The sequence below is a fragment of the Cottoperca gobio genome, chromosome 13 (genome assembly GCF_900634415.1).
Source record: "Cottoperca gobio chromosome 13, fCotGob3.1, whole genome shotgun sequence".
NCBI lineage: Eukaryota > Metazoa > Chordata > Actinopteri > Perciformes > Bovichtidae > Cottoperca > Cottoperca gobio.
The window spans coordinates 7297645-7310182 of record NC_041367.1 but is presented as its reverse complement, the minus strand read 5'-3'; the positions used below and the strand labels follow the sequence as shown (position 1 = coordinate 7310182).

General features: G+C 41.5%; 1 protein-coding gene across 1 annotated transcript in view; it reads left to right on the top strand.

The window, feature by feature from the left end:
* Positions 1-12538, top strand: part of pde2a (phosphodiesterase 2A) — a 91907-nt gene that overhangs the window by 63047 nt on the left and 16322 nt on the right. The window contains 11 exon segments of the mRNA XM_029445868.1: positions 727-816; positions 1068-1156; positions 4271-4380; positions 5255-5310; positions 5645-5704; positions 5896-6052; positions 6782-6834; positions 9898-9972; positions 10062-10103; positions 10776-10844; positions 10963-11093. Of these exon segments, the coding sequence (XP_029301728.1) occupies positions 727-816; positions 1068-1156; positions 4271-4380; positions 5255-5310; positions 5645-5704; positions 5896-6052; positions 6782-6834; positions 9898-9972; positions 10062-10103; positions 10776-10844; positions 10963-11093 (932 nt within the window).

Sequence of the window (12538 nt, the reverse complement as noted above, 5' to 3'; positions counted from 1 at the left end):
CAGCTATGTGGTTGGACAATGCTCAGACTAGTTTGTTTCAAGCATAATGTGGCCTTTATTCTGAAGAGGAGTCACTTTCTTTTCCTAAATCCATGTGTGTTTAGAATTTGTGAGTGTACTGAGTTTTTGATGTGGAAAGATAATAAAGTCAAAAGAAATGAAAAAAACATTTAAAAGATTGATCAGAGACAGACTAATTAAGATAACCCCCCCCTCTCCTCCTAAGTGCTTCTATCCAATCTTCAAAGAACGCATCAATGAGATGTATAAGAAAGTAAATATCTGTTATGTCATTTGTGAACCATAAGATTTAGTTGCCGGTAGTACCGCCATATATCATTTCAGTTCATGAATAATTATCTGCTTCTTGTCTGTATCTTGGTTTTCACAGTGCCAAAATGAAACAAATGCATCGAGTGTCCTGGAGAGCAAAGCTAACTCCAGTAATTCACTTCAGTAGTTCACTTCATTTTCAAGTACCTCCCTTGTGCCTCCAACAGGCACAGATTGCTGTGCTATGAGTGTGGCACAGTTTAAATGTTGTTTCAGATGCATTTGTGGCCTGCCAAGCTAAATATCTGGGGAAGAGCTGTCGTAACATAAACCTTGTACCCACAAGAAAAACTCAACTAAAGCCAAGGCCTCAGGTTTTTGGAGGCGCACATCATGAGATTGTAAACAAACAACCAAACAGACATCAGGGCATCTGTTTGTCTCCTTTCCCAGGATGCTTTGCTGCGGCTGGCGGCGGTTGTCGATGCGCGCTCGCTTCGAGTGGCCCTTCGAGAGAGCATACAGGAGCTGCTACCCAGCACGGTATTTGAACAGACACACATTTAAACAAAGAGCTAAACATATTTGACGTTTCCTTGATTTATCACCTGAAAACTGAAAGCTTCCTGTGAATAGTCACAGCAGTGGAGCTACAAGCCTCAGCCCTGACATAAGACCAGGGAACACAGGCCCGGGCCTCGTTGCAAATGGATAAAACTCATCAGTCATTAAATCAATGAATATCAAATGAATATTACGAGTGAATATGCACTTATATGTGTGTTTTATTCCAGGAGTGTGTATGTGTCTACTTGCCGGAGGGATACTCGAGGCTGCTATCTGAAGACCCACCACACGAACTGCCACAGGAGGGAAAGATCAGGTGTGTACTCTGTGTGTCTCTCTGTGTGTGTGCGTGTGTGTGTGAGTGTGAGTGTGTGTGTGTACAGCGGCAGCGAACCACAGATGTTTTCGCAAATAGAACAAGGGAGAGATGAAGACGGGAAACAGAGACTCTCTGTGTGAAAAGCTGGTGTGTCACCTGAATGACTATGAGTCGCTAAGCCCAAAATCACATCATCTGCGTGTCACAGTGAGACTGTCATCACGGAGGCACACAGTCATTTTTTACCACCTCATCCCCCACTTCTATTGCTCTCTCATTAAAACTCTCCCTTTTATATCTCCCTTTTCCTCCTTCTTATTACACATCCCTCTCTCTGACAAACTCTTTCGCCCATTTGTTATCAGCGGTCTCACCTTCCCACCTCACTGCATCACTATGTGGTTGCCCTTTTTTTACTCTCAGCCTGCTCTCTCTCTAAAGAGCCATGAAGCAGTAAGCTGGCTGTGTGTTGTAACCCCCCCCCCCACCACCACCATTTCTCTCCCTGCTGCTCCTCTTTCTCTCTCACCTTCAATCCCTCTCCCTGCGGAAGTGTCGCAGGGCTAATAGCCAAGGTGACAGCGCTCGGGGTCCTCAGTGAGACACAGCGATCCTCTCCTCTCCTTAAGTGCTCTCTGAAGCTCTACAGCCCTGTGTGCTCCTGCGCCTGCTGCCCAGGCTCCGGCAAAAAACCAACACCGCATAATAGATGAAAAGGTCTGTTTGTCAGACAAAAACCCTCTTTCCAACTCCTAATCACCACACAAGGACACAAGCATTGACCATACGTACACACACACGTACACACGTATACACACACACACAATTGTGATATTGGTGATATTAAAAGAGCTACAAGGCACTTTGTTACTTTTCGCCCTTCAATTCATCTGTTTATATAAGCCTGTTTTTAAGACCTTGGCACACACACACAGACACACACACACACACACACACACACACAGACACACACACACATAGACACAAAGAAAAGAAACACACGTTCAATAAACCCATCTGAGAGGAAGAAGGCCACTTTGTTTTAGTCTCATTCCAGCCCACTTTCCAACACATACAAGCCCACTGGACAGACACGAACATGCAAAGTCAAAACGCACAAACAAGTTCAGCCAAAACTGCTTTTATTGTTGTTTATCCTCTAAACGATGTGTTGTGTACAAGATAACGGATGCCCAACAAGCTGTTGTTAGAGATATTGCAAAAGGTAAACTCACAGTCCAATGTCTAAAGTATACAGAATGCAGTGATAAGCTACATATACACTATAAAGCTGCACAACAGCTTTGTTTTATTTCCTTCTAAAATATGTTTTTCATTTTGTAAAAAGGGCTCTAATATGCAATTCAGTTACATAAACCGTTATGATTACAGACTCTCTCTCTCTCCGCTTCCCTGCACTCATATTTTCACAGCAATTATTTTGCCAAAAAAACAATGAACAAAGTTAGAGATAAATTTGTCTACAAGCATTATTATTGATTTAAACCAACCAAATGTTATAAGAATACATTATAATACCGAGCAGATATGACTTAAACGTACAGTATATCATCTCTATGTATATATTATTACTACTGTACTTATACTTGGAATATCACCTCTGTTATTATATTTCTGCACAGCATATTGGTACCATGACTACGTGCGGTATTGCTGCATCCCCCCCCCCCTCAGAGTTGTGTAAAATGTGTAAATGATCAAACATATGGACAAACACACAGACTAATTATAGTGGAGCTCCTTCTTAGCTCCTTAAAACAGGAATCATTTCACGCACTGTTGACAATGGTGTTCTTGTTCTCTGTCCTCAACAACACAACGCGATGCCATTAAAGCACACACACCATCAGGTGTTAGGAACTGCAGTGTTTCTTAATGATGCTTAAGCAGTTACGACAAATGGAGCGGAGGTTCGGGCTGGGACTTTAAGTCATTAGCATAACCCAGATCAATTAATAATCAGCTGATTACCGAGTGCCAAATGCACACCCACATTTACATTGTATCTGTGGGGCCAACTTGCACTGTACACACACCTCCCACCACAACAGATTTGACCTATATTATGTTCTGCAATTTGAGCTATTGTTGCTGCTAACTGCTCCAAGCAGTTGTGTGAAGCTTTAGTTGACCTTATATCTTTCTTCATACACCACACACACATTGTATTATCTAATAGGTTTGTCATATGTGCACAGAGAAAACTAAATCTTAACGCCCCAGGGGGGGATTTTAGTTCTTTGCTTTACTCGCTTTAAATTGGCATCATGGTTGTGCAGAAAAGCTGCTTTGAACAAAGACATTACACAAAGGTCAGCACCATAGTAAACAACGCCGAGAATGTCTTTCTGAGAGAAGTAGGCTGTTCCTCAGTGAGCTGAAATAAATGGACACTTTTAAATCAATGCACCATGCAGAGATTTGGCTGCAATGGTCTGAAGGGATTTCAGACTCTGTGAGCATGTAATGGAGTGACTGCTGCTGCTGCTGCTTTGTGTGTGTGTGTGTGTGTGTGTGTGTGTGTGTGTGTGTGTGTGTGTGTGTGTGTACCTGCTGCAGGGTTCAGTAGATTATTATGGGAAGCACATAGATCATGAATGTACCTGTGTTAAACTATTTTCCTTCTTTTTGTCCTTCATTTCCATATTCATGCAGTCAGAGTGTGTTTGCTTACTGAAGCGTGCAGTGACATCGCCACATGTGTGTGTTTGTTTTTTTGTGCATTTGTGTGAAAATCTATGTGTCTGCGTGTCATTTGGCAATGGTCAGTCCAGCATAAACAAATGTCTCATATTTTAGCATAGGAGAGCTGCCCGCTGTATTAAATATCTCACACGCACAGACCATCATCACTCCTGGCCAGCACTTTCAACACACACACACACACACACACACACACACACACACACACACACACACACACACACACACACACACACACAACGTTCCATTTGCTTCAATTATCTTCCAAATTCCTTCTTCCTCTTTGTCTCCCCAATGTCTGACGGACTGTCTCTCTGTTCCTCACTCTGAGTGATATGCTGGGGGCAATTGTCTTTCCCTAAACCAACTTGTGTCTGTCTGTTTTAGGAGTATCGTGGACCAGCTGAAGCGATGTCAGTGTGCCGGCCTTCCTCTGTCCGAACTGCCAGAGAAATACAGAATCTGTCTCGCAGCACCGTTACCAGCACACAGAAGAGGTGCATGTGGTTTTCCCAACATGTGTGTATGTTGAAGGGTGTAGCAAGGGCTTGTATGATGCTGACGGGCAGACAAATGGACCAACATCTGAGTGTGTGTGTGTGTGTGTGTGTGTGTGTGTGTGTGTGTGTGTGTGTGTTTGTTGATGTGTGATAGTGTGTCTGTGATTGCAGAGGAGCAGAGAGATGTGAGATGAAAAACTAACAAAAGGAATAAGAGAGAAGTAGTGAACAAGAGATGATGATTGCAGAGGGATAGGTTTAGAGCCGCATGGGCAATTAAATTGGACAAGAGACCCCCCCCCCCACACACACACACACTAAAAAAAAAGCAATGAATGTCTACGATTAGAAAAAAATGCAAGAGCTCGAAAGGAGTACAATGAGTAGACTCTGCGTTTCTCTTCAAATGAACATTATGTGTTTTTTATCTAAAAACAGAAAGGAGAGATTAGCCTGGAGGGATGATATCATGGAGACATCCACATGTACACATGCATGACTGCTCTGCTCTTTGTGGATCAATAAATACCACTGAACTTTTTAATGATGTTGCAGGAATAAGAGTTTGTTTGGTACCAATGTGGTAAACAAATCATTCTGTGTGTCTGCTGTCCACAAATTCAGCAACATCCACCTCCAAGGTCAAACTTATTCTGTCCATAAGTAACTGCTGTTGCAATCTGCTCTATACCGATAACAAATTATAGAAGAGAAAAGAAAGCAGTGTTTTGCTCGGCAGTGTTGGGGTTTTTTCATCTTCACATGGACATAGAAAGACAATTAAAGGAGGGCAATAAAAGGTCCAAGGTTGTGTTTTGTCTAAATCAATATATTATGTATTAAGAATGCTTTTCTTTATTTTTATTTTTAGCCGTTGTCATTCCTCTCTTGGACCAGGAGCGGGACAAGGCCATCGCTGTCTTACTGGTGAGTAGTTGCATTCAAGAACATACAATAGGGTTTCAAAACTTTAATAAACCAAAGTAACAAAAGCAATCTCTACTGATGACGTCATTACCTCCTCCTTTACAAAAAGGTAGATATTAACAGCTGAATAACACAAACATTTATTTTATTTTATTTTAACATCCACAAATTAACAGAGGAAGCACATCCTGCAACAATCAAACTCATGTACTGGGCTGGACTGAAATGTGTGTGTGTGTGTGTGTGTGTGTGTGTGTGTGTGTGTGTGTGTGTGTGTGTGTGTGTGTGTGTGTGTGTGTGTGTGTGTGTGTGTGTGTGTGTGTGTGTGTTGCAGGTGGGCTGTAATCCACTCTCTGATCAGGATGAACTTAATCTTAACACGCTGGAGAAACACGTAAGCTCTCTCTTTCATCTGTCTGGTCACTAATGTGAAAAATAAACTTGGTAACAGTTGTTTTGGCACTGGGCCTTTATCAGGGTGGTTTACAGAAGGGGTAACTTGAATTGAATCCTGTGTGTTGTTTACTTCAATGACCTTTTTCTTTAATCTCAACTGACTTTGGTGCTCGTCTGCGTGTGTCACAGGCCTCTGTGGCGTGTGCGCGAGTCCAGGCTGTTCAGACATCCTACCAGAGAACTCCTCTCAGCCCCTCTCCCATACAGTCCCACAATGCACTGCTGCAGCTCAACGTCTCAGACCAGGACTACAGCGAACTGGACCAAAACATTCTGCAACTCTGTGGTATGCACACACACACACACACACACACACACAGTTAACAACATACATAAAGCCATATTAAATAAACCTCCTCTTTTGCTCTCGCTCACACATCTTACATTTCCTACACCTCGTGTATACAATCATAAAACTGTGAGGCAAACATAATTACACACACACACACACACACACACACACATACACTGGTATATGTGAGGTGATGTATGTTATTAGAGTAAGCCCATTTGAATAAAAAGCTCTTTGAATTTAGATGGACTTCGTCAGTGGCATGAGGAATGTGACAGCTCCTGTGTGAAAACAGAACGCTTCACAAAAACACTGTTTAAAATCTCATGCATAATGGAAGCTGTTCCAGTGCACACACACATACATCAATGTTGTTTGCTCCCTGGTAATTGTCAATAAATATAAGTTGGCTTTAGTCTCCTCAGTTTTTTCCCCAGCTTCTGCCTCGAATTTCTGCCTCCTTGTCCAACTCTTTCCTTCTGTCTTCATCTGCAGTCCAGGCAGCCCTCCATCTCCTGTCTTGTCTTCATTATTAGTCCCTCTGTTGGCTGGTTTCTGTTCACCCTTCCCCGACCTCCCCGTCTCAATGTATCCCTCCCTGGATTGCTTTCTGTCCATTTGGCTACATGCTCTGCATTCCCCCCGTCTTCCTTAACGCCCATCTGACCTTGCTTCTCTCTGGCTTTTTTACTCCCATCACTCTCTCTCCCTTTTCTCTTTCAGGTGAGCTCTTTGACCTTGATGCAGCCTCTCTCCAGCTCAAAGTCATCAATTATGTAAGTGGTTGAGATCTTTCATATGCTCCCTCATGCACGCACGCACACACACACAAACACACACACACACGATAAAGACGTAGAGTACATGCATAACATGAAATCCTTCCCACTGACTTGTTCCCCTCATCCCGTCGTTACCTATACCACAAGATTTGTATCACACAATTGCTTCTTCAGCCCCCCTCCATATACATCAAAGACAAAAGAAGGGATGCCGGGGGGAGAAGAGATATCAGCTACAGTATGGGCAGACACCTGGCAACAAGTTATATGTATGGCAATTATTCACTGGTAAAGAAAACATGAGATAGAGGGAACTAACGAAAGAGAGAGGAGAGAGACTTGAAGGTTATACTGCGTCAAAGGGACAAAGACTCAGTCAACAGGACTTCAGAGAACTTTAATGGATGTACCCACATACTTGTGATTATGTTTTCGTACTACTTATTGAGCGTGAAGGACATGCTTTGAATTTCTTTAAACAAGATTCAGTAAAGCTGAAAGTGAAATCAGAGTTTGTCTCCACATCAGAAAGGAAGGACATTCATTGGTTTCATCGAGTAATTTGCTGCTTTTCTTTCTCTTGCGTGTTTTTAAACTGAATATCTTTGGGTTTTGTTCAAAATAACTTGAAAATGTTATCTCGGAGTTGTTTTTGACTATATTCAGATATAACAATTCATTAGGCCTAGAAAATAATTGGCAGATGAATTGATATTGAAAATAATCGTTGCTGCCCTAACATACATAATGTCAAGGAAGTCTGTTCCTGAAGATTCAGGTATTCAGAATATATTACATGCTCAGTGTTTCTTTTAATTATTTAACAACAGTTACAATCTCTATAAACAGAAATCTGCATATGAAAGCAGAATTTGTTGGCAGGTTCTGGTTTCCATTTATGGTCTTATGATCAATCACGTTCTCGCAGGCTGTGGTTGTATGTAGGTAAACTGTCCGTGTGGAGAGCAAAAGAGGCAGAATGCATTAGACAAAATGAAATCTCGGAACCCATCGGCTATCGTCTGACACCGTTTTAGCTTTTTATTAGCTAACAAATAAACTGTTAACTGAGTGTACACTGGTAGACATCGTCTCTCTCAACTCCAACTCCATTCTTGTGTCTCCAGCTACTATTCTAGACTGTAAACAATGATATGCCTGGATATCCGTTATTCAAATATCCACAGGCTGCACCAGAACCCCAGAAATATTGGCCCTTGTTCTCTCTCTGACTCTTTAATAATTTATCATATAAAGAAAATGATGAAAATCTGATTTTACAATTACCATTTGCTGCTTAAGCACTAAGTAGTTAAAATGTTGATTGTTTAATTAAAGGGACTCTGGTACATTATCAGAAGCTCATTTCGCCCTTTTTCTCATCATTTTCTATCAATGAGGAACTCATTTACTGTTAACCATGAATACCTTTGGGGTGTGTGAGGACAAAAAAATCTTGATTGAAATTGGCTCAAAGCAGTCTGCTCCTTTTTTAAAAATCTGGGTATTTTTTAGTGAAAAGAATAGTTGACCTTCCCCGCTACCTTGACGCTGCAGGACTAGATTCATGGGGTCGAAAAACACCGCAGCAGCAATGCAGCCTGCATTTAAAACGTCAGTCGTTGACTCCTCTAAACCTTCATCTGAAGGAAGGGAGAGGGAGAAGTTGTGGTTGTGCAAAAGGCTGCAGGGGTTTTGAAATGTATTTTGAATTTGACATGATTTGTTTCGCCTGTTTATTGTTACATTTGTAAAAAGGGGGTGCAGAGAGAGAGGGAGGGAGGGAGGAAGAGAAGCAGGAGATTGTTGCTTCTGAGGAATCGTCAGTTTGTTGAGAAGAGCTTGGGGCAGCTCTCATGGGATTAACTGTATTTGGGAGTAAAGGGGGTGGAGTTTTTTTTTATTGTGTGCGGGAGCAGCGATTTGCTGTGTGTGTGTGTGTGTGTGTGTGTGTGTGTGTGTGTGTGTGTGTGTGTCTGAGTTCATGTGTGTGCATGTGTGCCGGAGGGGCGAGTGCCTGGTCTATATCCCTTTCCTGATGGTTCAGTATCCCGCTCTGTGGATTACAGAGGAATGATGTGTGAGAAAACACTGCTCTTATGACTCTGTGTGCGTGTGTGTGTGTGTGTGTGTGTGTGTGTGTGTGTGTGTGCGTGTGCGTGTGTGGGTGTGGGTGTGATCATGTACATGATTGTGTACCCGCATTATTTGTGTTCCCACCTCAGACTGATTTTCAGACTATGAATGAAATGTTTCTCATCACAGATAACAGCAGGACGGTTGTAACTCTGCAGGTCTTACAAAGCACTGCAGCAGAGACGCTGCGTACATACACACTCCTTTATTTAGACACACACAGACATCTTTGACAGACATCCACTTCTTTTTATGCACATTTTCAATTTGTGTGGAGTGGAAACTGCTGACAACGCACTTAGCGCTTACAAGCAACTTCTAATAATCACATAACGGTAGTGGATAAAAACAAGCATTTATTTGCATTCTCTTTTAACGAGATTTCACATTCAAAGAATGGTCTTTTGTTAAAATCCCAGCATGTTATTATGATGTTTTTACAGTAATTTAAACAGCATAAATGTTCTGATCACTTGGCTGAGATGATTATTAGTGAAAAGTGAAGATTGCAATATTCATGGGAATAATGTATAGAAATGTATTTTGGAAAGATCCCAGTTGAATGAATCCTCTCATTAATATGTTAGTATTATAATACGCTACATTTATTACAGATGTTTGTTATTGTTAGATATTTAATTAGCATTTTCTGTACAGAATAGAAATGTGTGTCGCACTAGTGGGAGACTTTATTCCCAATGTGAAGCTGCTGCAAGACAATGAAAATAATATTGTATTCTTTCTGCTCCCTAGCCTCAGTCATTTTCCACTGTCCACTGATTTCTAATCTTATCTTCACACCTTCACTACGTTCCAAAACATCTTGGATTGAGGCTTTAAAAAACAATCTGCCTGAGTCTGATAAAGAGTTTGTGTGTGATTTAATATCAGGACTGATATTGTGTTTGTGCTCCTCTACAGCTGCAGCAGCAGACTCAGTCGCAGCATTGTTGTTTGCTACTGGTGTCCGAGGACAACCACCAGCTTTTCTGCCAGGTACACGCAAACACAAATAAATGCCATCTAGCTTTTCTAGCGGTGACTCAATTAAATAAGATGTGACCTTTGACCTCTGTGACCTTTAGGTAGTTGGAGACAAAGTCCTGGAGGAGGAGATCAGCTTCCCGGTGAGGCAAACAAACACAGGACTTTACTCATATAGATACGAATACACTCGTTCATTAATTGCATTTGTTGGTTTGTTTGTGTTCTTTGTTCCCAGTTAAGTACATCATGCCTTCATTTAGTTAGTCACTCATTCATCCACATGTGTTTCTTACACTGAGGGCCATGAGGCGGTACACTAAGATACATTAAGGGAGGTTTGTTACCATTTTTAACCGGCATACTTTTAATGCAAGTGTTGTAACCCTGCGTTTAGGTCTGATACGATGAATAAACCCTTCACATGTAATCTTTAATAATCCCATGGCAGGGGTTATAATTAAGACATTTGGGCAAGTAATTACTTCTTTTGGGTCCCTTTTAGTCTCCCTTACCTGCAGACGTAGTTCCATTAATGTGCAGATGGACCATGTACCCCAGCCTAAATGATTAGTGAAATCTTGATAGTAGTTGGAGCATAGAGATATCTGGACACAAGAAAACGCAGTTAGCTCATATATGCTATTTCTACAAGGGAGGTAATAGCCTTCACTCAGAATAAACAAACTCTATTTATATATTTGAACCATAAAAGAATCTCCAGGGACTCATTCAACAATTCTGCTTTATTCCCGTCTCTTGCTCTTATTACACAGATTTATTTTATCTCTCTCCTTTTTGTCTCCTCCGTTCAGCTGATGTTTGGACGCTTTGGTCAGGTTGTCGAGAAGAAGAAGTCGATTACTCTTCAGGACATCAGTGCTGTAAGGACATTGTTTTTCTGTCTTTCTTTCTTATTTATCTATTCATATATATATATATATATATATATATATATATACCTTTATATTGAACAGATTTGTCTGACTCTCCTCCTCTCAGGAGGAGCGGAGGCAGCTGTCCAGCATGTTGGGCTGTGAGATCTCCTCCTTGCTTTGTGTACCAGTACCCAGCAGGGCCACCGGTCAGGTGGTGGCGCTAGCGTGCGCCTTCAACAAGCAGGGTGGGCAGAGGTATGTACCAGACAGACTGTGTTCATAAGCTATTATTAACCTTTTTACCTCCGCCAAGTTGTGTTTTTGGTTGGGTTTGTTTGTTTCCATGAAACTTGGTGTACGGGTGTACCATCGGCCAAGAAGAAACCCATTACATTTATGATCTTTCCCTTTCGGTAACATCGCGAGACTGTGAAAACGTCCCCTCAAGTCGGAAAACACAACTTCAGAACAGCTTTCAACGTGTGTTGTTTAAATGCTCCAAGCAATAAAATACAACACTTCTTCTTTGTAGCGTCCATGTTGTTTTTCATGAACACATCAAGTCGGATGAACGACTTCCCAACTCGGATAATTGGACCACCTGAATGCACCTATGGCCTTGGCGGAGGTCTGCGCTCTCCGTGTGCAAATCCTAATTCCTTTTTGTGATCATAAAATCACACTGAACCATTTCAGAGTGTGTTCAAATTTGTTTATAAGAATAATAAATCAGAAGCAATTTATTAGGATTTATTTTTTTTACCTATTAGCTTACCTTTAAAATCACTGTAGCTTAGCCACCGGCTTATTGCTGACGCATATTTAAAATGCCAAGATGTCAGTATGATGATGATGATTTGGATTTTCCTAAATCCTGAAGCGCTTACTCATTGTAGAGACAAAGATTTATCTGACAGAGGCTTACAGTAATGTTGGGATGGGTAGACTCGATTGGTTGAGCTCAAAGGCTCAGATTTGTTGAGTTTGTAGCAGAGGGAGAGTTTGCTGCTTTTTCCACTCAAATCGCTAACCAGTAGAATGTGCTGTGTTCTGTGTGCTCATGAATGATCTACTGTATCTATACATCTATACATCCATACATCATCATCTCCTTGTCAAGCAGCATAGGTGCAGAGTTCAATGTTTTTTCCCCGAAACATAAACACCTCACACGCACACTCACAGCTGCTTGTACTAACATACAGTACAATCCCTCCTCTTCGCATGCTCTCTCTCTCTCTCTCTCTCTCTCTGAAGACTAAGATAGATGAAGAGGGATCATGTCCTATAATTTCCCCCTCTGCCAGTGGCACTGATGACAGAGCTGGCATCTCATTACCATAGTAACAGCAGCAGGATTATGGTTGCAACTGTGCCTAAAATGCGATAAATCCATCCTTCGCTCCAACCACAGTCATCCATATTTAAGTAGAGACATATATCTCAAAGATACATCCCCTCGTCATATAGATTGCATATGTAGAGTATTATGGAACTTCTTTCTGCATGGCCTTTAAACGTGTAAATTAGCTTCTTTCCCGAGGACACACGTGCAAAGAAATATATTGTGACACCAGTAATTGGTACATAACTCAGTTTTTGGTGCATTTGGTGATAAGATAACTGCACATTTACCATCATTACAGATTGATGTGTGACTCCATGAAAATAATGATCTGACAATAAACCTGCACCCTAAG